We start from the raw sequence: 26,644 nt of genomic DNA, 5'->3' as shown, positions 1-26,644 counted from the left end.
GATTCCAAATGGCCATGAATATACTCAGTTTGGTATTTGGGGGAAAAAAATCTTGATTTGGTGCCAAAGCCAAAGAACTCTGGATTGGAAAATGAAAGCAAAATAGGTTCTGGTGGGGGGTGGTAGGTTGGGGAGAGGACAAGGATGTAGCAAGAGAGGGATACAGATACTTTACCATCCATTGGCTGTATCTGGAAACCTGGAATTATGTGATTCAAGATTTTGTCTTTATTTTATCTTTTACTTTTGGGTTGAGTTTTATGTGATCATTTAGTAATGAAAAAATATTTTTGAATTAGATGGTGGTAACATCCATTAAGATTGTGTATTGGTCCTAAAAAATAACTGAATTAAAACGAACATCTATGCAAGTGAGAACCTCAGAAAAAATTAGCCTATACTCCTTATTCGTTTTGCTATGGGCAATATGTGATATTTTGTTTCAACTGTTTTGTACTTTAGTTATAGTGCTTCTACACTATTGCTGCAAATTGCCGTATTGAATTGAGCTTGACAAATATATTGTTTAGCAATTTACAGCTTAGTTTCCCAAACAAGGCAGAATTATGATGAAATCTCTAACTTGGAAGCTTGCTTGACCTTAAAAACTAAACTATCAATTTGCAGACTTCTCATTCTAGGGACAATGTTGTTGTTGTTTTTTCTTTAAAACAGAAGAGTAGTTTTTCATTACATTATTTTGGTTGTTTGAATATTTTTTATTTTCTTTAAGTGGTTGTCCAAGGGACAACACTCAACAGAGTCATTTATGTATCCAGTGCCTCTTGACCCATGTCAGTCCTTTTAACAGCGTCACTTATCCTTCCTTCCTCACCTCTTCCCTCACTTTTCTTAATTTTTAGGTTATTTATTGAATTTTTGCCATTTAACAAAGCAATTTATTTTATATCTACAATGAATCTTGATCTGTGTGGTGATTACTCCATGCTTTTTACTATTATTTACCATGGAAGTAGCTGACAGAATGTGCTGGCAATCCAGACATTAGGGAGAGCAAATTTTTATAATACAGAAGAAAACTCTAAGGGATTTTCCATACTTTCTGTGGCTTCTTTTTCTGAATCCTCAATCCTGAGTTGTGGAATTAGGAAATCTATTATATAAGCAATAGCAAATTTTAGGAAGCCCTTGGCTCTATCCATCTCCCTGTTTGTGTCCATATATTCTTGACACTTTTAATCTCTAGTCTTCATTCACTCATTTTATGGGTGGGAGAGGTTTTGTGAACAGCTGGGCCCTCCCAGTTGCTAGAGTGGTTATTTTAAGCTTTGGTTAATGTGTCCAGAGATCCAGATGGCATTTTTAACTAAGCTGCTTTATTAAATCTTGTGATAAAACATAATGATGTTTATTGAAAAGGCAGACACACATCAGCAACATTATGTGTGAAACTTACTCTAAGATTTTTTTTCCTATGAAACATCTGTTTTTTGGGGGGCCCTTTGTGAATTCTGGGAGTTTGTTAGTTTCTGGGCAGCTTTGAGCCATGGCAGTTAGAACATACTTTATTAGAATACTTATTGGATCCATCAACTTCAGCTCTCACTTTTGGGTCCTATATAAACTTTCGTTAGACAACAATAATGTGAAAACATGCACTGTAATAGAATTTTAATAAGATAACTTGGGAATCCTAGGTTGGTGGGAAAATGGGTGTAATTTGCTGTAGGATTTTGTAATTGAAGGTAGAAAGCTAAAGCTTCAATTTCACTGCCCAGCCCATACTCTGGAGGGTTAATTTGAAAACATTTTTATTGCTTATACTTATACAAAGAATTTTAGAACCCTTTGCCTGATTGACTCTGTTAGTTATGAATAAGAGAGAGCAATACCTTTCATCTTTTATATTTTTGGTGACATCAACTTTTAGAGTAATGTGTATATTTTTATTAAGAGAAAATTTTCATAGCCAAGTGCTGGTGGCTTACTCCTGTATTCCTAGCTGGCTACTCAGGAGGCTGAGATCTGAGGGTTGCTGTTCTAAATCAGCTTGGGCAGGAAAGTCCATGAGACTTTTATCTCCATGAATCATTAAAAAGAAAAGTTGAAGTGGAGCTGTGGCTCAGGTGGTAGAGTGTCTGCCTTGAGCAAAAAAGCTGAAAGATAGCACCCAGGTTCTGAGTTCAAGTCTTAGTACTGGATGTGTACACACACACACACACACACACACACACACACACACACACACACAGCCTAGTAGAAGAGAGCTTGTCTAGCATGAACAAAGCTCTGGATTTGATTCCTTGGTATCACATACACATAAAAAGCTGGAAATGATATGTGGCTCAAGTGGTAGAATATTAGTCTTGAGAAAGCCCAAGGACAGCACCCAGCCTTAGGACTGGCAAAAATAAAAGGTTGGGGCAGGGGAGAGGGGGAGAGAAAGAAGGAAAAAAAAAGAAGGAAAGAAAGAAAAAGGTAGAAAAGAAAAAGAAAGAAGAGAAAATGGTTCATGAACATTCAATTCTCAAGTAGTTTTTTTTTCCTTCATGGACATTTCAGGGCAAATACAATATTAAATGATTGCTTTTCTATTCTTTCCCTCTAATAAGATCTTGGTTATTAGGAATATCTGGGGCCTTTGCATTTAAAGACCTCCAAAGGGAACTCAGAGTTGATTCTATTACATAAAAGATCTCAGAAAATATGGAGTTAAGTTTTACAAATGGCTCATATCTGCAGTATACAAAAAGCTCTTATGAATCAAGATGAAAACCAGTTTATAGAAATGCTAGCAACAAACACATGAAAATATGATCAACTATTTGAAAAACCCAGATACATATGAATAAGAAGTGAATTATTTTATACCTTTTCTTTTTTTTGAAAATACCATGAGTTAGTATGGCTTTTAGAAAATAATCATGCTAGTTTTACATCATTGGTTAAATTGACACAGAACTTTTACTTTGGCCAGACAACTTGACAGCTTGTATCCAAATTAATAGAGGAACAGCCCAGAAATTCTTTAATCTTACAAACTATCCCATCAGTTGTCTAGCACAAACACATAAAACTGTATGTAAACACTCTATTCATGGAAGCATTTTGCTAAGGAAAATCTCAGAAACAATTTATAAGGTTTGGTAATGGAGAATAGGTATGTAACTTATGACATAATCATAATCAACACCATGAAAATTCCAAAGGAGATGCATCTATATGTGGTATGAAAATTACATGAATGATCACTTGTAGCTGGAAAAAGCCTGAAGGGCAAGATTGCAAGAAGCATTGTCTCACTTTTGTTTATAAAAGGTTGAAGCAGAGCACAGGGCTGAAAGAATACACTCCAGTCCATAGTGTGTGTATGTGTGAGAGTGTGTGGGGGGCCGATGGTTGAGATTAATCCTTGTTCTTTCCACTTTATATACTTATCTGCATTTGTACAGTCACACATGCATTTATATCATTTTCATAATTAAATACATCAATAAAAGTAATGAAAGTGGCCTGGTTTAGTGACACACACCTGTGCTCCCTCCTACCTTCTCAGGGAGCTGAGGCAGGAAGATCACAGCCTATAAACGTTCTGTCTCTGTGTCTGTCTCTGTCTCATTGTATTAGAGGTTGAACTCAGAGCCTGTGCTTGGAAAGTGGATACTCTATCATTTGAACCATTCCTCCAGCCCCTCTTTAGGTTACTTGTTTTAGATGCAGTGTCATGCTTTATGCCTAGGCAGACTTGGGCTGAGCTCCTTCATGTTACTACACCTCAAAAGTGGTTGAGATGGAATCTCATCAAATACTTCTTGTCCTGGGTTGGCCTTAACCTGCATGCTATCTGTATTTCCCAAATAATTTGGGTTACAAGTCACTTTATTCAACCAGGCCATGAATTCTTGAGCCTAGCCTGAGCATCATAGTGAGACTCCAGACTCAAAAAAAGGAAAAGGAACAAAAGACGCCCTGCACTTGAATCCTGGTATTGCTTCCTGCATGAGATTTAATTATTTATAAAAATAGAGAAAATAGGGCCGGGAGTTTGGCCTATTGGTAGAATGCTTGCCTAGCATGCACGGAGACCCGGGTTTGATTCCTCTGTACCACATACATAGAAACAGGCCAGACGTGGTGCTGAGGCTCAAGTGGTAGAGCTCTAGCTTTGAGAAAGTCCAAGGACAGTGCTCAGGCCCTGAGCCCAAACCCAGGACTGGCAAAAAAAAAAAAAAATAGAGAAAATATGGAAGTGGCCCAAGTGGTAGAGAATCAGCCTTGAGCTAGAAAGCTAAGCAAGTGCATGGGGCCCTGAGTTGAAGTCCCGTTAATGGTGCACACACACACACACACACACACTGAAACCAAAGTTGGGAAAAGAGTCATCCTTTCCCCACACCTTCCAGGATTTGGGAGAGGATTAAACATAATGAATTACTAAGAATTGCTTTTATTCATATGATAGTTGTTGCCCAGATAAATTGCTTTGGACTGGCAGAAGAAGACATGTGTATTATTATTTTTAGCCTTAGTAGTTTTTCTCCCCAGAAGGCGCCTGCTGATGTAATGAACCCAGTTGCTTGGGTATGGCTTCCTCTTGACATCTGCTTCAGGGGAGGCTATTGTCCCCATCCACACTTGCACGTCCACTCTGCTGGGGTCCTTGAGGTTCCAGCAGCTGCCTCCACACAGCCCAAGGATGTTTCTGTGTGGTCCATGCATATTTTTCTGTAATGGAGGAGCTGGGTCAATGTCACGCTTTTCTGTCTTCAGCTTTTCTGAAGCTTCCTTTCCTGCCCCCTCCCCATGCCTGCCCCTCTGCTCCCTTTCCTGAATCCAGTAGTTCTTAATCTGCTCATTTCACGAGGATTTTCAAACCTAATGGATTGGGCCACGCGAGAGATGACTGAGAGCTACAGAGCCCATGGAGGCTGCAAGAATCCAGGCTAAGCTGCTAGGCAGTGTGAAAAGGCACAGCTGCAGAATTCCCCTGCTTCTGGGCATCTTCACCAGGCTTGTCAGGGGTCTGTTCCTACAGCCCTGGCCCTGCTGAATGCTTGGTTAGGAGGCATTGCGTGTGTGTGTGTGTGTGTGTGTGTGTGTGTGTGTGTGTGTGTAGTCTCTCAAATGTGAGGTGACAGATGTGAATGTAGAAGACCCAGCCGAGCTGTCATAAATAACTGTAAACTGTTTAATCTTGCTGAGTTGTAAATCTAGGATAGCTAGAGGTCATCAGTTACTGAAACTTTAAAATAAGGGGTGAGGGCAGTGGACACAGGGGGAATTGTTATTCCTTAGCCACTCTGAAGCTGGACCCATTGGGTCCATTTAGAAATTCATGAATTTTAATTCACTGTGACAGTTATTCAGAGAAAAAATAAAGCTCTGCAAAGATCAGAAGCATTTTGTATACCTATAAGCTATATACATATATTTATAAAGATTTATCTATTTATGGATTTATAAAGATACATGCCTCTATGTACACACATTCTACATATGAACACACTAAAGATACTGAATAGATTTTGAAGGATATATATATATCCCCTAAATGTGTATATTTATAAAATAGATATTTCCAAAATACTTACCTTGTATGTGTGTATACATTGTGTATAGATGTATAATTTCCATGTACTTATAAAAGTGGCATAGAATCCCACACTCTTCCCTTATGTCACATCAAGCTCTATCTTCTGTCCTGGGAATATTTAAGAAGAGAATAGAACAGTCCAAATATCAGAAATGTTAGAAAATTGCATATAGTTGAGAGAGTGCCTAAATACTCCTTCATGATCTAGTTCTTCTTTATTTTTTGTGATCTATGTTTCTATGATGAAAAGTAGAATTTGTCCCAAGATGGATGCGGCAAGATAAGAATATAGTGCATGTAAGCCAGACTGTTGCTGCTCATGACACTGATAAATTAGAAGCCTAGTCTGGCACATGTAAGTAAACCAATTAAGTCAGAGATGTAGACAATCAGAGAAGATTCAGAACATGACAAGGATACAGGCACAAGCCTGTCTCTTCCTTCCGTGGACTCCAGCAACTACTGAGTGAGCAGGTTTTGTGACTAAAGAAGAAAGACACTAAACTGTTGTGTTGAGTGGCAACTCCTTTGTACAACTACTTCAAGAAAATAAAAATATTCAAAAAAAGAAGAAATACCTTGTAATCTACACAAGCATGTCACCACTGATTTGCTGTTTAATTGTTGGCAAATTATATCCAGTTTAAAATATACCATAAAATAGGTTTCAGTCTCATAAACACTTCAGTTTGGTATATAAACATTGGAAATCAAGTACTTATTTTATAATGGTCAGTGATAGTACATTCAAGAAATGGAAGATTACACAACTGATTAAAACCACATTGCAGAAGACTAGAATGTAATTAATGGAGGGGTTAGACCTTCTAAATGAACAATGTAGACTATTCAACAGTCCCCTTAGTGAAAAACATACAAGTATGTAAATGAAACACAGAGAGAGACCAAGACACAGAGATATGGGCTTCACATAGAAACATTAATGGCAGGGCTGCGAATGTGGCTTAGTGGTAGAGTGCTAGCATGCATGAAGCCCTGGGTTCCATTCCTTAGTACCATATAAACAGAAAAAGCCAGAAGTGGCACTGTGCCTCAAGTGGTAGGGTGTTAGCCTTGAGCAAAAGAAGCTCAGAGACATTACCCAAGCCCTGAGTTCAAGCCTCAGCACTGGCAAAAAAATGTTAATGGCAGTCACTTGGTGGTAGGATTACAGAGTATATTTTGTTCTTGCTTTTGTGTCCTTCATAAATGTTCCAATGAGAATATGTGTGTGTGTGTGTGTGTGTGTGTGTGTGTGTGTGTGTGTGTTGGAGAGTGTGTGTTAGATCCAAAAGAAAACATTTATGTGTGTATGTATATGTGTGGGGGGGTTTGATTAAAAAATTCAAGTTAGTCAAATAATAAAAGATTCATTGAATTACTACCAAGAGGACCCTGGCAAGGAAGGGAAGTGAACTAGATTAAATTGATGACTGGGCACTGAACCCTGTAACCTGGATCTTGGCTATGTAACTTTTGCTATGTGGTCTTTGACATAATTAAGACAGCAAAACCAATATGCAAGGGGATTTGAGTTGGCTCCCAGAGTCACAAAGACAGGAGATAGCAAAGTTGGCTTTTATATCCTTTTCCAGTGGACATTGTCAGCTTGTCTCATGGACCTGAACTTTTGGGTTTGGGTTAGGGTTCTGTGTGTGGTCCTAAGGATGGAAGCCAGAGTCTCAAGCATGATAGGCAAGCTGATCTATGCCATGAGCTCAGCTCGACTTTCTTGAGCGAGGTAGACTCAATGAACATCTACAATTCTCTGTGTCCAGTGGGGGGAAATAATCTCATAAAACAACAAGTGGAGTCCTTTCTTGTTTTCTCAGTCAGGCCATAGATCTTGAGGTAAAGATTCCAGAACATTTTCCAAGCTCTGAATTATCTAATTCCAATTATCACCCCATTTTAGAGCTAAGGAAAATTGTATTTCCTGATCTCTTAAAATTGTAAAGAATTGAGTGGATCAAGAAAGAGAACTTGGGCCAGATTTGCAAGTGTCTGTGTATTCTCTGCCTTTCTGCGGATATTAGAACTGGCATGTAAAATCCATATTGGTTTGGTTCAAATGTATTCAATCCATATTGATTTGGTTCAAATATATTCATCCTTCCTTCCAGGCCCCAAGGCTGGGCAAAAACTTCCAGGGGTCCAGGAAGCTTGAGGATGAATGCTGTTGTTTCCATCTGGTCTCCATGTAAGAGAATACATCATCCATGTGCAAATGGAGAAGTCCCTTGATGTTTGGATAACCACATCCATGCCTTGCCTTGGGTCTGTTATTTCTCCAAATTCCACTGAGCCATCTCCTGCTTACTCATGCACAGACAGCAGCACTCCTCTGACAGTTGGGACTGAGGGAGTGAAGCCTTGAAATCCATAGCAGCTTGGCTTTGTGGTGCCTGGTGTGTGTGTGTGTGTGTGTGTGTGTGTGTGTGTGTGTGTTGGAGAGTACAGGAAACAGGCCTGTTTGTGTATCTGACTCCTCTGCACTTAGGTGGATGTGGTGGTGTCTGTGTGGTCCTGTAGAACTTGTCTCTGTGAACCATCAAGGAAGTTTCTATGTATTTCCCTCTTCACTTTTTGGATGGGTTCCCATTAACAGTGACAAGATTCCATTATGGAGATAAGACCCAGTGAAAGGAGACATTGAGAACTGTCATGTTTACTTCTCCTTTTTTTTTTTTAATGACTGATTTGAAGCTAAATGGGAGTCGTGAATGGGGAGTCTTACTTAAGAGTGTTTGGGAATGAAACGCATCCTGCTTTCATTAGTGTTTCCTTCCTTGACATGGAAATTCTGCATCTACTGTGAGATCTTAGCCTGAGGCTTTAAAGGTACATCTCTGTCCTCTAGGACTTGAATCTGGGCTAATCCCAAATCTACTTTCCAAGGACAGTGGTCAACACTTTAGAAAAAAAAGAAATTATGAGAAATACATTTGTTTAAAAATTACCTCTTTGTGGTACTGGATGGAAAGGAAGCAGGAGTGCTGGGTGGAAGTTCACATCTTCCCAGGACACTGGTCCTTCACTGTGGGATGTGCCTGCCGTGTCTTCTTCCAGGTAGAGGAAACAATCATGTAAGCAGGGGAGGATAAAGTGGTGATGATGTGATGTGTGTGTTTGTGTGTGTGTGTGTGTGTGTGTGTGTGTAGTGTGGTTGGTACACCTACTGAGATGCAGAGATCATGACTACTTGTGGGAGATGGTAATTGCACATTGCTCCCTACTTCTTTGTCCCTTTCTCCAAGCTTTTGTAGTCACCATCGAGTAGGAACAATTTCAAGCCGTGTCTGTTTACCTGTCTGTGGTCTAGGAATGCCTGGGGCCTCACTTTACCTGTATGGCAGTGTTCAAGGGTCTATCTGTACATCCTGGCTTCTATGTGGCTACGTGACAATGGACCAGGGTTCATTTTGCCTCCTTTTCCATGTGAGAACAGAAGGAAATAGTCTTTAATGGCAACCAAATCTCCCCAGCCCCTTCTGCAGGGCTAGGTAATTGAACCCAAGGCAAATTCTTGGGAAATGCTCTACCCATCCTTTTCCCCTTAAATTTAAACTCTTAAAGATGGTTTCTCCCAGAATACTACTGAAAAGTAGAGATGGAAAATGATTAATACTTTCCAGATTCTTGATTTTGCCAACATTATCTGAGGATGATTGTTATATAGTACACATAGCTATGTTTGCAGGGTTCTCTCTGTTGCCTGTTTCACAGTCGATACTCGGTAGGGGAGTTCAGTGGCAGCATACATTAAAAATGTTATTGCTATTATAAAGGTGATGTACAGAGGGGTTACAATTACACATTTCTTTTTGGACAACATCACCCCTTCCCTTGAGCTCTCTCAGTTTTTCCCTTCAGTCCCCACCTACAAGTTGAATATTTCATTTTCATCACAGTGGCTAATAAGGACCACTGCTGCCTTTATCTATACTTTGTCCTTCCAGGCAGCATACATTTTGTTTTTGCCAGCCCTGGGGCTTGAACTCAGGGTCTAGACACTGTCAAGGCTAGCACTCTACCCTTCAGCCACAGCACCACTTCCAGCTTTTTCTATGTATGTGGTACCAAGGAGTTGAACTTAGGGCTTGGTGCATGCTAGGCAAGCACTGTACCACTAGGTCACACTCCCAGCTGCAGCATATATTTTAACAAGGGCGTATGGAAGAACATATAGTATGGCACTGTATACGAGCATGAGTGCAGCTATCGTCCTTTGTTTCTCCCCTTTTGGTAGGTGTCACTGCTACCTATCAGGTTATTAAAGATGGAAAGCCAAAAGGCACTTGACTCCTTTCCTCATTGCTCCTGTCCTTGTTACTGAGTGTTGTGTAAGAGTTTGCCACAAAGCATGGGGACTTGAAACAGCAGCACACTTTTATTATCTCTCACAGAGAGTACTAATATGGAAGTTGGGACTTGTAGATATCATATGTTAATAGAGTTGTCAGAGGTGTTGTTGAAGCAGAAACCAAAGGACCAAAGGGGACAGGTGTGTGACTATTTGAGTAAAAGTTTTAAGTAGAGGACAGAGAATATAAAAGGCCCTGAAGCAGGGTCATGTTTGGTGTGTGTGTGTGTGTGTGTGTGTGTGTGTGTGTGTGTGTGTGTGTGTGTGTGTGTATGTGTGTGTAAAGAAAGGCAACCTTTGGTTGGAGCAGGTAGAGGAAGATGGAGGAGAGCAGGTGATTCGAGTGGGGTCTTATAGATCATGATAACTTTGGATTTAGCTCAAGGCTAGTGCTCTACCATTTACACTACAGTTTCACTTTGGCTTTTTGGTGGTTCATTAGAGAAAACAGCCTCACAGACTTTCCTGCCAAGACTAACTCTGAGCCATGATCCTCAGATTTTAGCCTCCTAGATAGCCATAATTACAGGTGTGAGCCATTGCCAGCCTGCTTACTGGTAATTAATTGGAGATAAGTGTCCCATGGGCCCTCTTGCTCCAGCAAGCTTCAGTGCTGATTCTCAGATTTCAGCCTTCTGAATAGCTAGGATTACAAGCATGAGCTACTGGTCCCTGGCACTATAGTATGATTAAGTAGGTATGGGTGCCCCAAGAGTCTTGAAGACTTTGGACAGAACAGAAAATGCCAGCACTTCCTCTTTACCCCACTTTCCCCAACCTAACAGTCATCCCCTTCCTTTGCCCCAGTGATGGATTGTATGTTAACAGAGCCTGGGGTGCTTTTCTGTTGACATGCCTTCAGTCTTTGTGCCACTTGGATTGACCACTGTTCTTTCTGGATGGTTCAGATTGGACGGCTGATAATTGGACAGAACGGCATCCTGTCAACCCCTGCCGTTTCCTGCATAATTAGGAAGATCAAGGCAGCTGGTGGAATCATCCTGACTGCCAGCCATTGTCCTGGAGGACCAGGGGGAGAATTTGGAGTGAAGTTCAATGTTGCCAATGGAGGTATGTGGCTCAGAAGAATACTCCTTCATCCTGATGTCTTTCACATGATCACAATTTACAATGAATCTCTGATGACAGATCAGCCAGGTGGAGAGGAGATGGCTAAGACACAGTCTAGTGAGGTACCCGGGGGCAGGGGGTGCCATAAGGATGCAATGTAATGAGCTTCCAGAACCATTTCACTGACTGCTCATCTCTTGCACTTCACAGCTCAGTGGAATGATTGAATAGTTGGTGCTTGTCTAAGATGGGAGGTGGAACATATTCTGAAAGCCATTTAGATCTTTCACCCAGTTTCCTGAGTAGTTATGTTTATGGATATGAGCCACCAGCACCCAGCCTTGATAAATGATTTTTAGTCTATATCGTTGAGTCTTGCTTCCTGAGAATGTAGACTTTCTCTCATTGAAATTTATACGCATTTCAGTGAGAGAATATTATCCAGCCTTTAAAAAGAAGATCTTGACCTTCTTCAATTTGCCACAACATGGTTGAAATTACGCTAAAGTGAAAGAAGTCTGAAACCAAGAAAAATCCTACATAAGTTCATTTTTAAATGGAATCTAAATGTCAGATATATAGAGACAGAGAATAAAACACTGGTTATAAGAGTCAGGGAAAAATAGACTAAGTTTACAAGTAACAAATGCATCAGATGAATAAGATAGAAACCTAATGTGTATGTATATCTGATATGGTGATATTAATATGAGAACTATAATTAATAAAATTGTATTGTATTTGGGATTTTTTTGAAGAGTACATTTTAGCTGATTTTGTGACATAAAACCAAGTGATGGTGGGCAAGTATAGTCACAATAACCAGTCAACACATGTGAAAATAAAACTAGGTAACTTGAGGGGGGGGGAAGGATGAGGGAATGGGTAACGTTGATAAAGATTCATTGTATTCAAATTGCCATGTTGAATTGAAGCCCCTTTCTACAACTACCTAAGGTTAATAAATAAAAATAGAAAGGAAACAATTTCTGTTGAGTAGAAAGTTCCAATATTATTGGTAAGGAAGATTTAAACTCAAACTCCCGCTCTCTTTACAAATCTGTCTTTTATCTTCTTGATCTTTCAGTTTATTTGATTCCCACCCTTCTTGCAAGAAATATCCTAAGCAGCTTACAGGAAAATGTATACCTTAAAGAGAGGGAAAAACCAAGAACCACATTGGATTCTATACTCAAATGATTTCAAGATTATCACTCTCCAAGTGATAATGGATCAATTATCTTTGTTTGAATTTCACTGAAAAACTTGGAGATTGATTGAGAGAAGAATCATTAATTTTACCTACTTATTAGGCAGCTGAATCAGGAATAGAAATCCTATTTTCTTTCTCTAGGTACATTTGGGAAGCTGTGGTTTAAATCTAGAATCCCTCACTTCTGCCAACTGTGTATCCTGAATAAAGCTAATTACGTAATCGGGTCCCCTAGCAGGTGTGAAACTATTTTTAGAGCAGATGTATGATTGCTTAAAACAAACAAACATGTGGGTTATGAATCTACTCAGAACAGGTGAGACTGACAAAACTTACTCCATAGTTGAAATGAATATAGGCATACCCAGGAGAATTGAGCTGTCAGTCATTGTTCATAGTTCGGAGAATAAATGAATCTTTCTCCTTCTTGGTGGAGAGCGAAAGTAACCTTCCTCTCTCACTGAGATTCTTGGGACTTACAAGAAATGTACCTGGCCTGTTCACATTGTAGGCCCTGCCCCAGATGTTGTGTCAGATAAAATCTACCAGATCAGCAAGACCATCGAAGAATACGCTATCTGTCCTGATCTTCGGATTGACCTTTCTCGACTAGGAAGACAAGAATTTGACCTGGAGAACAAATTCAAACCATTCAGAGGTAATCAGTGACATGTATTTTGCAGAAGTCAGAAAAAGCCTCATAGATGTGGCTGCCTCCTAAGGGGGCCTGCAGATGTGGGGTCCAGGTGTGTACATTTGGGGTGGAGTTCTGGCTGAAGATCAATGGTCCCAGCGGGGAAGTGAACTCATGAAAGTCACTCAGGTGTCAGTATGATGGATGACACTGGGTAAATAGGTAGAAACTGTATATGGTGACACCAAGGTGCCAGAATTGAATATTTCAAGCTGGGAGCCTGTGGCTCATAGGTATAATCCCAGCTACTCAGGAAGCTGAGATCTGAGCATTGTTGTTCCAAGCCTGCCTTGGCAGGAAAGTCTGTAAGACTCTTATCAGTTAACTACCAGAAAAAAAAAAAAAAACAGAAGTGGCACTGTGGTTTAAAGTGGTAGAGTGTTGACCTTGAGCAAAAGAGCTCAGGGACAGCGCCCATGCCCAGAGTTCAAACCCCATGGCCAACAAAATGAATGAATGCATGAATGAATGAACAGTTCAAATCCACTTAAACACTGCACCATTTTCAACATAGGAAATGTTCCAAGGTTGATTCCAATGTAGCATTCCTGGACCAGACTGTGAGTTCCCCAAAATTGTTTTTAAATGTCTAAGCAGTCAAGTTAGAATAATTTAATGAAGAGGGAAAACTGACAAGCCAAGGTGATTATTAAATTTCCCTTGGGAGCTAGACGTTTCTTTTCCAAGATTAGAATCATGCATTTTGGTTTCATTTTTATGCCAAGCTCCATGTTAGGAGATTTTACCAGGGAATTTAATACCTAACAAATGTATTTAGGCAAGGTGTTCAAGAACTAAAGAAACAACCTAGGTGTGGTGGTACTCACATTTAACTTCAGCAGTCAAGAGGCTGAGGCAAGAAAATCCTGAGTTCCAGGTCAGCCAGGGTTCCATAGTAAGAACCTGTCTCCAGTAAGCAAATAAGTTAGCAAGCATACATAGAAGCAACAATGAATTTGACAGATATTATCTGATATTCTAGTACAGTGACTAAACCTTCTGAAATATTGAGAATGCAGTCAAGAATTCAATGTATATCCTACAAGATTAAGGAAAGTGAGGGAGGGTTGGATTGGGAGGGGTGGGTGAGAATGTTGAGAAGGGTAACATCGATCAAGATACATTGTATTCATAAACTGGTTGATGGCAGCTTTTGTGCAACTACTCAGATAAAACAAAATAAAAACGCAAACATCAAGCAAGAATATTAATTCTGAATCATGCAAGATCAATGCTATGTATGTACACGACTTCCTTCCCCTCTAGTTTTGCCTGTTGCTATTTCCTAGAGGACATATAAGAAGTCATCGAACTCAATTGTTCTATTTTGTTACTGTCTCTAAAAGATTGAGTACTCTTTGTGTTAAACGGATACCTTATTTATCAGTTATTTAACTTTTCTAAAAAAAAATAAAATGTCTGGCTCACACTTGTAATCCTAGCTACTCAGGAAGCTGAGATCTTTGGATCATAAGCTTGAAGCCAGCCCTGGCAAGAAAGTGCATGAGGCTCTTATTTTCAGTTAATCACAGAAAATCTGTATGTGTCAACATGGCTTAAGTGGTAGAGCATCAGCCTGAGACAGAAAATACCCAGGCTCTGAGTTCAAGCCCCAGTATTAGCAACACACACACACACACACACACACACACACACACACACACACACACACACACACACATATCTAGACCATAATACACTTCACAGAATGAGAAATATCTTACAATGGACCATATGTGGGTCATAATGCTAAACAATGCATCCTAAATCTTAGTCAAACGTCTGCTCACTTGAGCAGACATTTATTGAAATGCACAAGATACCCAGGAAAGTAACAGCCCAGTTTTATTAATCTAGTTGGGAGCGTTCACATACCCCTGTGTACATTCACATGGAATGGGTAGACACCAGAAGGCAAGGGATATGTTATATTAGTCACCACAATTTTAATGTGCTTGAGTACATATGTTTGGAAGGCCTGGGCTATAAGATGACTGGGGAGATGGAACACATTACCATCGGGAAGATGTTATCTTTATTCCTTCTTGGTATCGTTGGAAATTTTTATAGTTGTCCAAGAGTCCTAAATCTTTGGTGAGCTCAGGTTCCAGCTGTTTGCTTCAGTCCCAATATGGAGTTGGACGACTTCTCCTAAAAAAAGCTGTTAATAACCAGGAGGTGGGTGGAGGGATTCTTTGGCTCTCAAGAAGAATTTGGAGATAATGGCTTGAGATAATTTATGTGTTTTGTTCTCCCTGGTTTGTGTGTTGAGCAAGGCTGAAGTTAATTGGAAACAAAGCAGCCCTTGGCACTTCACCTTAAAGTGTCAACAGCATGAACTGTCGGATGTAAACTTCTAATTTCCTTGAACTTCTTGCTTCCTAGTTTTGGACATTTCTGTTGGCATCATGTGCTCTCTGCTGTAAATGCCACATGTTTTTACGCAAGTGGTTCAAAAATTAAAGAGACTGAATTGAGTTTGCCATCGATGTTATCCTATTGTAGCAAGTAAAACTTAAAAAGAAATTGGAGCTATAAAATTTTATTTTATAGATTAATTTTTATGCACACCATAAACTGTATGTAGCATAAATTGACCATTTTAGGCATATAGTTAGGGTGGATTCATTTTTACTTATTTTCTGGATTAATGGCCTTCTCATTTCAAGATAATTAAAATTAATTAAAAACAGACTATGCGTCTTAAAAAGGAATTACATTATCTTCAAACGGACAAAGATGTATTGATTTATGGAGCAAGTAATCTACTAATTGACCTATGTCCTTAGCCCTGGAGGGTAAAAGTTATGAAGGGGGAGACTGGAAATATACTCAGTATAGGTTTCAATATTTGAGGACTGCAAAGTACTATTTATTTGATCAATTTGAAAACAGATACATAAATACATATATATTTATAAATTTTAAAACTTATCTATGAGCTTTGAAAACAAAGCTCCTGGACAATATTTTACTTCCTTAAGCAGTGAACTACTTACTGCTTTGAGAAAAAGTGTTTTCTTCTTTCTTTTTTTTAAAAAAAAATAGCATCCATTAATAGTACAAGGAAAGTTTTTTGTGACATTTTCATACATGTGTATTTTATACAAACAACCTCACCACCTGTCAATCTCCCTACCCTCTCACTTCCTAAAACAATTTAAACAGGTTTTATTGTTCTATGTTCAGACATGAAATAAATTTAGACCATAATTATCCTCATGCACCCTCCTTCTGAATAGTATTTGTGTACTTATTGACAAGCTGGAAAAATACGATCTCTTCTGGATCTTTCATATATCAAATAATGGAACAGACTTTTGATTTCTGGTCATTAGGTGTTGCCAGACACGGCCAAGCATGTGTATTTAATGAGGATTGGAAATTGGTTATTCGATTGGGTACTAAAGAGATTCCAGACACAACTTAGGACAACAGTCTTCATCTCAAAAACCTGGTGGGCACATGACATTTGGAAAAAGAAGTCACACACGTGTGTTGTGTGTGTGTGTGTCAGTTGTGGGGCTCAAACTCAGGGCTTGCGTGTTGTCCCTGAGCTTTTCACTCTACCACTTTGAGCCACAGCTCCACTTCTGGGTTTCTGGTGGCTAATTGGAGATAAGAATCTCACAGACTTTTCTCCCTGTTCTGGCTTTGCACCAAGATACTCAGAGTTCAGCCTCCTGAGTAGCTATGATTACAGGTGTGAGCCACCATTGCCTGGCGTAAAGTCACTCTTTAGTTTCATACCATCCATGTCATACTTTGGCTGATTCCCACAAGAAAGATAATGTTTAACTGATATATGTGTATAAGGAGAAAGACATTGGGTCATGGGTGACATTGAACATTTTTCTCTTAAATTATTCTCATGGTTAATTTTTCCTTTGCAAATGCTTTATAATGATATTAGTGGTGTCCACTGGTCATGTGGAAAGTTCATCACGTGTTAGTCATGCTCTGATTTATGTTTACAAGTAGACATTCAACCTCTCAGGCAAGGTATGGGGTTATGATGGCATTGTGGTTGAATTAAATTCCATCAGGCTATTCTCGTTCAAGTCTTTCTCCTGGGTAGAGACACTGACGTCTCACTTATTTTTCAGTGGAGATTGTGGACCCTGTGGATATCTATCTCAATCTGCTTCGGACCATTTTTGACTTCAATGCCATTAAGAGTTTGCTGACTGGGCCCAGCCAGCTGAAGATCCGAATTGATGCAATGCATGGAGGTAAGCTCCTGGTTTTCCGGGGATGGATGGGTGAAAAAAAAGCAGAGAAAGGTGAAAGTTTGGATTCATAGATGTGTGCACAACTTAACCTATGCTCAGCTGTTGGGAAAGCTCTGGAAAACTTCAGGACTCTTAATGTCTTTGTTTATGGTGTGAATGAAAACAATAGTGGATCAGTTGAATGTAAGGTTCTTCCTGTGTGAGTATAGAGTGGATTAAGACTAGTTATTTTTTATTTAGTACTACTCCTGGGGCTTGAACTCAGGGTCCAGGCACTGTCCCTGAGCTTTTTCCTTCAAGCACTCTACCACATAAACCACAGCTCCACTTCTGGCTTGCTGGTGTTTAGTTGTAGACAGTCTCACAGACTTCCTTCCTGCTCAAGCTGGCTTTAAACCTCACTCCTCAGATCAGAGCCTCCTGAGTTGCTAGGGTTACAGCCATTGGCATTTGGCTAAGACTATTTATTTTTAATGTAATAATTTAAGTAGTCATATAGTTCAAATCTAGTACTCTACCACTGGAGCCACAGAGCTACTACTGATATTTTGGTGGCTAATTAGAGATAATTAAACTGCAATCCTCTAGATCTCAGCCTCTTGAGTAGCTAAGCTGTGCTTAGTCTTTTCTTTATAAGGGTGTTTTTCAAAATTCAGTTTTTATATCTTCAGTTTTTATTCAGCAGTTTGCAGTGCTTAGCAGTGTTCAAGTGATCACATAAAGAATAATGATAGAGCCCTTCAGAAATATATATATATATATATATATTCTGCTAAAGCACTTACTATGTGAAATGTAGTAGATTATAAATAATTGTCCTAGAATTGATCTCTTCAGTCCATATTTTAGAAAACTTTGCAGAGGAGATTTTCATCTAATGAGATTGGTTGCTATATCTTCTATGTGCCTAATATAGTCAGTGGTACAAAGCAGATGCTTAGGAAATCACATAATTAATGTTGATGTTCTTTGCTATCTCTTAAAAACAACCTATTCCAAGCTATTAAATCATTTTTAGTGTTTTAACCAGAATAAAACACTGAATAAAAATATTATATTTCTGGGAGAAAAACATGGGAAGGGCTATCAATGTACCCACTACCTGATAAATATCACTGTAATCCCTCTATATATCACCCCAACAATAAAAATTGCATACCATTTACATATGTAAATATGACGTACCATTGTGTATCTTTTTTTTTTTAGTTATGGGCCCCTATGTGAGAAAAGTTCTTTGTGATGAGCTGGGAGCCCCAGCCAATTCTGCAATCAACTGTGTCCCTCTAGAAGACTTTGGAGGACAGCATCCTGACCCAAATCTGACATACGCCACCACACTTCTGGAAGCCATGAAAGGAGGAGAATATGGGTTTGGAGCTGCATTTGATGCTGATGGGGTAAGTAGGAAGGAAGCCAGGTGTTCTGTGTGCAGATCCTTTCCCCATGGAAGGATCTGATCCATGGAGACCAGAGAGTTAATGAACATACGTACATGGTGTCAGGTAGGCTCTGATTGGCTCTGCATCTGCTTTCTTACTGAATGAGTAAGCAGTACAATTAAATAGCCACTTCTTGCTTTGATTCAGATGAACATATGCTATAAAAAAAAAAGAAAACCCAAACCCCAATGCTCATGAATCCTTATTTATAGCTGGTTTGGTTGAAAGTGCCATGTTAACGAACCAGGAACCATTGATTTCCACTCCATGGAGAAAGCATTATGTCTGGAGGCTATGAAATAGGCATCCACATTTTAGCTGGTAGAACCTGTTCCTAGAAGTGTTGAGAGCTGGGGTCCTTGATATTCAGGGGTTTATAAGGTTTCCCATGCTTTCATTGACCCCATTCACATTGTTTCAAGTTATTTACATGGCAAGAAAAGGGGATGCTTCCGGCTGATCAGTTGTACACATTCCTTCCCACAGGACCGCTACATGATCCTAGGCCAAAATGGCTTCTTCGTGAGTCCTTCTGACTCCTTGGCCATCATTGCCGCCAATCTCTCTTGCATTCCGTATTTCCGTCAGATGGGTGTTCGAGGGTTTGGGAGAAGTATGCCCACCAGCACAGCCCTGGACAGGTAAGCAAGGACATGACGGTGAAATACTTTGTGGTGGTAGACCTCTGCCAGCCATGAATGGTTTGCTGGGAACGAGTTGGGTCTTAGCTGCATGGTGTGAATTGGGTATCCATGCAAGAGTCAGGTGGAAATGGATGGATTTTTTGTGCCTTGATTTCAGTGTTTTTGTTTTTCTTACCCATAAAATGTGAATAGTGACAGTGTCACTCTTACGTGGATCATTAGGAAGTGTGGATATAATGACTCCTGGAAAACTTTTAACAGGGTTCCTGGTCCATAGTAAATACTTCATAAGTAGCCATAGAATTGAACAAATCTGAAAGCAGGTCCAGTACAAGTGAGTCTAGCTGTCATGGAGTTGGAGGTTAGCTTATATTTCACACAAAAGCTTGTATCCCTATTAGCTGAGCTGTTGTGAAGGTTTGCGGTGAGCATGAAATGAGATTGCACGGAAAGCTCCCAACAGGAGTTCATGTTGTAGAGGTTCAGGATTAATCTTCTTTTCTTGTGCCAGCCACACTGCCTTCATTCACCTTATCTTATGAAATAATGAAAATAGTTATATATAATATATACATATATTTGTATATATTATATATAATAATATTAGAAATACATATACAAACCCGTATATATTTGTATATATATACACATACATATGTATATCTAGATTCTAAAGCAATGGGTATTATTAATAGGTATCATTAAAGGAGAAAGTTAGCAAACACAGACAAATGAGAACCTGTAAATTGCCTGCCCTTCTTCAAGTTATCTATGTTAAGAGGCAAATTCAAATTTATTATCAGATCTTTCCAAATGTATAGAATGTACATACATGTTAAAATGTACTTTATATACACATACTATATAATCCCCAAAGAGACTGGAAAGTATATATTGTTTATAACCTGCTTGGTTAATAGATCTTGTCAACCAAAGGTCATATGCAAATTTTCTGGGTAACCTAAAAATGCCTTTTATAGTTGGCCTTTCCTAGCCAAGACCACACATGGCATCTGGCTTTGTCCAGCACATCTTTGTGTTTTACCTCATGACAACGATTTTTGAAGAGATCTACCCTGCAGAATCTCATTTCCATGTTTGTGTGGTCATTTTCTTCTGGTGTTATTCATTTGATAATTCATGAAGCAAAATTTATAGACAGTGAAATTTATGAACTTAAGCATTCATCTTAATGAGTTTTAAGCAAATATACATCTATACCTATGTGTAAATAATCACATTATTAATATCACTTGTATGTTTTATTATTATATTATATAAAATATTATATAAATTGTTATCTACAAATATATTGTAATGTATGCATATATAATATAAATAAATATACTATGCAATGTATAACACGTGCACATATATAGATATCCATGTAATCCCTGTCCAGATAAAGGTATAGAAAGTGCTACCTCCAATTTCCTGTACCTCTTTTTGTTAGGAAAATGGAGGAGGAAGGAAGGAAACAGGCCAGACTGGATCTTCCACAAGTGAAGAGTGTTTATTGAGATATAGCAGCAAGGGGCACGCCCTTCCTGTAGACTTGAAGACTGTGTAAAGAGGGGAGACAGGAGTTGGGTTTTTATGATGTCTGAGCAAGGAAGCAAAAGTTAATGAAAAAGCCATTAGGTCTGGGAAGTGGGGGGCTTTTCAGTCGGGCCCCTAATGGAATGTTTACAGCTAGGCTTAGGTAGATTATCTGCCCTAGGTCAGGCAATCTGCACATATATCTTTGGTGTCTGTGTGCATCTGGCAAAATAAGGTGAGGGTCAATCCTTCACCTCTAATCTCCATCAGTAACTACTGTCAGAATTTCTGTCAGCATATGTTCACCTATCTAAAGATCAGATAAGCAGGATCATGCACTAGGTACTTCTTTTATTGCTGTCTTTTTCATTTAATACTTTATGTTTGTAATACATTTTTGTAGTACTGGGATTTAAACTCAGGGCCTTTGTCTTCCCAGGCCAGTGCTCTGCTGCTTGAGCTACGTCTCCAGCTTTTTTTTTTTTTTTTTTGCTTTGGATCAGTTTGAATAGGGTCTTGCATGTATTTTTTTTTTTTTTTTTTTTTTTGCTAGTCCTGGGCTTGAGCTCAGGACCTGAGCACTGTCCTTGGACTTTCTCAAGGCTGGAACTCTACCACTTGAGCTTCAGTACCACTTCCGGAATCGAACCCGGGTCTTCGTGCATGCTAGGCAAGCACTTTAACCACTAGGCCAAACTCCCGGCCCCAGGTCTTGCATGTATTTTTAAATAGGGTCCTGGCTTACCTGGACTGTGATCCTCTTATTTATATTTCATACATAGGTGGGATGATACTGTGCTCCCAGTTTTGTATTGGTTGAAATGGGATCTTGTTGTATGCTAGGTGTATGTTCAGTTTTACAATAAACTACACTACTATTTTCCATTTTACACTTCAGTTTGTAATGTGTATGAATTTTCCTCAGCATCTGGTGGGGCTAAACTAGTTATTTGACCCGTCCTAGGGAGTGAAGAGCTAAGCTTTGGCTTAGCTTTATATCATCTCGATAACTATGATTTTGAGCCTTTTTCATAGTGGCCTTTGTATAACTTTTTATCATCTATCTATGTGAATGTATTTGCCCATTTTAAAATTTGTCTCTGTCTTTTGGTGTGTGAGATTCTTTAAGATTTTTGAATTCAATATTTTATTATATATGGATATAGTATCACAACTATTTCCCTTGCTTGTTTGCTTGGTGGCTATATGTTTTAAGTTGTCAGGAACTGAGTCAGATAGGATGTTGAGTACTTTGCAGGTTATTTAATATTGTTCCTAATGATAATACATTCCAGGGAGTACAATTAGGTGCAGAGGGTTCCTGAGAAAACAGATGAGACTATTTCCCAACTCCCCTTTGGGGCAGCCAGCAACTTTCCAAACTATCATCAGGAGAAGCTGGTTTCATTCTGACAACAAAGGCCATTTGTCTTCTTTTCTTGTGGAAATCTCCCAGTAGTTCTGGATTTCACTTCCTTCCCCCCCCCCCTGTTTTTTTTTTCTTTCCCATTAAATCGCTATTTCAGCCAGAAACCAGAGGCCTTGCTTAGAAATTTCACAAAGGCCCTGTTCTGATATGTAAGTGACCATTTAAAAGGATTATTCATGCTTGCTGGTTGGGATTCAGAATTCCATTGGGCTCTGACGTGGGGATTTGTTTGCGGTATTTGATCTGCACCGTGGCTCCCAAGTGGATTCTCACTGTGTAAGCTTCTTTCATCCTAGGTGGAAAAAAATTCCAGCTTCAAAATGATGATCTTAGTGTTTCCCCAAATACTTACCATCTGAAAATTAATCTTAACGACATCACAGGAGTGTGTCCATACATGCCAGGCCCAGGAGAATAACAATTGAGTAGTTGAAGACCTTGACTAACCTACTTGCCTATACTCCTGGGATTTCAGAATGAAGAGGGCCTGGTCCTTTGAGACTGATGAAGTACGCAGACAAACGTCCTTTGTTCACAGATCATTATGATTCTCAGAGGGAAGACTTTGATTTCTTGAGTTTATTATCACAATGAGTCATTTATCACTGTTGTAATAATCAGTTGAATCATCCTAGATCATGCTGTTTCTGAATTTCAGGCTCTTTTGTGTGGATGATTGTCCCTCTCTTCTTCATACTCTAGCCTGGATTTCCCTAAGACTGTTGTTCAAAAGCAGAATGCATTCTTTATCATTTGCTTAAAATTGGTCAGTGACCTTGAATGCCCGCAAAAGGAGATGTAGGAGCAACTTCTTCTGCTTATATTGTAACTCTGCTCGCCAGGCACTTGCTGCTTATAGTTCTCTAATTCCCATGCTCCCTCACACTTCTGGGCCTTGCACATGATTCTCTCATTGAAATGTGTTCCTCACACATTTATATGTGAGGCTTTACCGGTATTATAGCATGAGATGAAATGAAATACTGCAGCCTGACTCAGGATGGTTTGGTTTCTTACTGTGATAAGAATCTCAGTATTAGGATATTTAGAAGCTATCTGACATGGCCTTCCTGAATGGTTTTTATGATCAGTGACTAGAGGGGACCTTCAGAAGGGTCCACATATGTATTTGGTATGTTTTTTTTGGTGTGTGTTTTTAATGCTTTTTTATTGTATTTTATTGTCATGGTAATGTGCAGAGGGGTAAAGGCTATACAACTCTATGTACTTGTCAAGATTCTTGGAATTAAGGTTGGAGGTATGGCTCAAGTGGTAAAGTACAAACTTTAGGCTCTAAGTTCCAGTGCAAGAGAGAAAGAGAAAGAAAGAAAGAAAGAAAGAAAGAAAGAAAGAAAGAAAGAAAGAAAGAAAGAAAGAGGGAAGGAGGGAGGGAGGGAGGGAGGATGGAAGGAAGGAAGGAAGGAAGAAAGGAAGGAAGGAGAAAACAAAAAGAAAATTAAGAGTTATGGAATTTTCCATCTAAGATTAATAACATGATAAACTTTATTTTTGTACATTATAATTTGATAAAGGTGATAAGAGTTATCTAACTCTATTTAAAAATAAAGGAAAGCCTCTCTCCTGAGTTTCCCTTTTTTTTTTTTTTTTTTTTTGCCAGTCCTGGGCTTGAGCTCAGGACCTGAGCACTGTCCTTGGACTTTCTCAAGGCCAGAGCTCTACCACTTGAGCCTCAGCACCACTTCTGGCTTTTTTTCTATATATGTGGTACCAAGGAATAGAACCTGGGTCTTCGTGCATGCTAGGCAAGCACTTTAACCACTAGGCCAAACTCCCGGCCCCTGAGTTTCCCTTTGTGACTGGGGTCAGGACTTGCCACTCTCTCTGAAGGACTCTAGTCCTCAGCGTGCAGGTTTGCACACACTGGACCAGCAATAAACACTGGTTAAAGTGAGACAAAAGAAATAGCCACAGACATCACCTTCCAGTTTCTGTCTTTGTGCTATATAAGCAGAATATAAATATTCAGACTATAAATATTCAGAATATTCAGAATATAAATATTCATAAACATTACCATGAGTTATATAGAATTTCTTTTTTTTAATTTATTTTTATTGTAACAAATAGAAGGGTTATATTATAGTCGCCAGATAAAAGGTGCATTACTTCACAAACATTGCTGCCCTTTCTCATGTTTTTGTCTCCATTTCCCTCCCCCCCACTTCCTCCCCGCATCTTGTTTTCCCCCTTCCCTATCCTGTTTCAAATAAACATATATACAATATATCAGATAACAAGAGAATTTCAACCCAAGTTTTCTTGTCATGTTGATCCTGAACATATCATTACTGTCTTCATAAAGCTCTGGGAAAAAACAGTTCCTGGCTTTAACCTAAGACTTCCAGGAAAAATGTTGACTGGAGTTCAAGGTAAACCTTGGATCCTAACCCTGCTCAGCAGCAGAGGTTGCCCCAAAAAGCATTGATCAGGTTTCAACAGCCTTGCTTAGCTACCTTCTCAAAAAGTAGGTTAAGTACATTCCCATCTCTTCTCTCCAAGAGTTTTAAAGCTGTGACAGACAACACCGATGACCTGAAACATAAAAGATAAGGCTGAAGTACAATGGATTCCCTTAGGAGCTAACATGTCAGCAGTTGGATGTAAGATGTCTGTGCCTAGAAAAATAAACACAAATCTTGTTGGCTCCTCTATATATTGCTGTATACAGGTGAGGATGGGTTCCAGGCCTGGAGATTCTTCATCTCATTTCTGATCAGGTTTCTGCCTGAGGATGGTTTGTCAGTTGGAATTCAGACACATTTATCCTCTGAGAATGCAACAGCGGCTTGAATTCCACACAGAGCTGCTGAGTTCAGGCCTGTGTTGGAGAATGCAATGTTCTCTGTCAATGCTCAGATTGCATCAGTTATCTGATGGTATCTGTTACTGTTTTGTGCAGTACAGGAGAAAAGTAGATGAAATGGGGCCTTGATGATGAAGCAACATGGTGGCCCAGATATTAAAGCAGAGCTTTCCCCAGGTGAATGTTGATCCAGCAGCTCAAATTGTACTAACGTTTGATTTGAACATTTCCTTCATCTGCTCAGCCTTAGGTGTCTCTGTCTTCTTTAGGGTCCCTGTGTCCCTCTAGGCCAGATTCAAGTGTCTGCAGGACTTCTACTTCTCCTTGCCTGCATCACTCTATGAGAATGAGAGACAAATTATTAAAAACATCACAGCAACTTTTGACATTTGCATGACCTCAATGGTCAAAGCACATATGACCTCTCACTGGAACCCTAGGGGATGAGTTAGTCTGGTGGTCTTAAGCCACCCCTTCTTCTCCTCTCATCAGGCAGAGCCAGGAAGAAGTCATTCCTTCTCAAAGGGAATAGTGGATAATGGAGGCATTTGTTTCCCAAAGCAAGATCTTTGTCTTTTTCCATTGGAAACCATAACAACAGCTACATGGTAGGATGGTTTTTTTTTTTTTAAAGAGATATAAGTACTTGAGGGTACTGGGAAACTCAAGGCACACTTCTTACATCTTCCTTGTGATTCTCAGATCACCAGTGGTGCTGTTTGTCTATGACTTCATATATGCAAACATCAAGATCAAGGAGTTCTCCTCTTCCCTCCTTTCCTTTTTTCCATTTTTCCTTTCTTTTCCTTTCCTTTCCTTTCGTTTTCCTTCTCCTTCCTTTCTTCCTTCCTTCCTTTCTTCTTTCCTTCTTTTTATTGGTCACCAGGCTTGAAATCAGGGTCTGGGCACTGTCCCTAAGCTCTAGCTAAGGCTAAACTCTACTCAAGGCTAGTGCTCTACCACTTTAAGCCATAGTGCCATGACTGTTTTTCTGGTGACTAATTGGAGATAAGAGTTTGACACATTTCCTGACCAGGCTGGCTTTAAACTGTGATTCTCAGATCTCAGCCTCCTGAGTAGCTACATGAGCCACTGGCACATGGCTTTCTTTTTTTAAATCCTATTCTTCCTCTATCCCTCTCCTTCTCCCTTTTTTATTCCTTCTCTCCTTCTCCTCTTTCTTCTCTCCTTCTTTTATCTCCCTCCCTCTGATCTTTGCTTCTCTTTACCTCCTTTCCATGTTTCCATTTTTTCAGTCCCTTCTGTGTGCCAGGCACAATGCGTTGCTCTGTATATTCCTACAGGAGCTCATCAGCTCACCTTCCTTTTCTCTTTTTCTTCTAGTAAAGTCACCACCCTCAGAGAGCTCTATCCAGTTTGAAACCCAAGGACAGATGTGGGGTGCTTGCATTCTATAGATAAGAAACAAATTCTGCTATTGACCTGTTCTTGAAAGGAAATGAGGGAGAGAGAGAGAGAGAGAGAGAGAGAGAGAGAGAGAGAGAGAGAGAGAGAGAGAGAGAGAGAGAGAGAGAGAGAGAGAGAGGCTAATTTCTAAGGATCCCCTCTCCTAAATGAGGGTGATGATATCCCTCCTGTGAATTAATAAGGATTAGATGGGGCTATGCACTGTTGGTGG

General features: G+C 39.5%; 1 protein-coding gene across 2 annotated transcripts in view; it reads left to right on the top strand.

The window, feature by feature from the left end:
* The window catches only part of Pgm5 (phosphoglucomutase 5), a 127,586-nt gene that overhangs the window by 4,840 nt on the left and 96,102 nt on the right, over positions 1-26,644 (top strand). For both annotated transcript variants that reach the window (XM_090329686.1, XM_090329685.1), the window contains 5 exons: positions 10,826-10,988; positions 12,713-12,859; positions 17,002-17,127; positions 18,337-18,527; positions 19,056-19,210. In XM_090329686.1, the coding sequence (XP_090185812.1) occupies positions 10,826-10,988; positions 12,713-12,859; positions 17,002-17,127; positions 18,337-18,527; positions 19,056-19,210 (782 nt within the window). The remainder of the gene's footprint in view (positions 1-10,825; positions 10,989-12,712; positions 12,860-17,001; positions 17,128-18,336; positions 18,528-19,055; positions 19,211-26,644) is intronic.

The sequence above is a fragment of the Megascapheus bottae genome, chromosome 3, assembly GCF_031878675.1.
Source record: "Megascapheus bottae isolate mThoBot1 chromosome 3, mThoBot2.hap1, whole genome shotgun sequence".
Classification (NCBI taxonomy): domain Eukaryota; kingdom Metazoa; phylum Chordata; class Mammalia; order Rodentia; family Geomyidae; genus Megascapheus; species Megascapheus bottae.
This window is presented reverse-complemented; position numbering and strand designations above follow the sequence as displayed.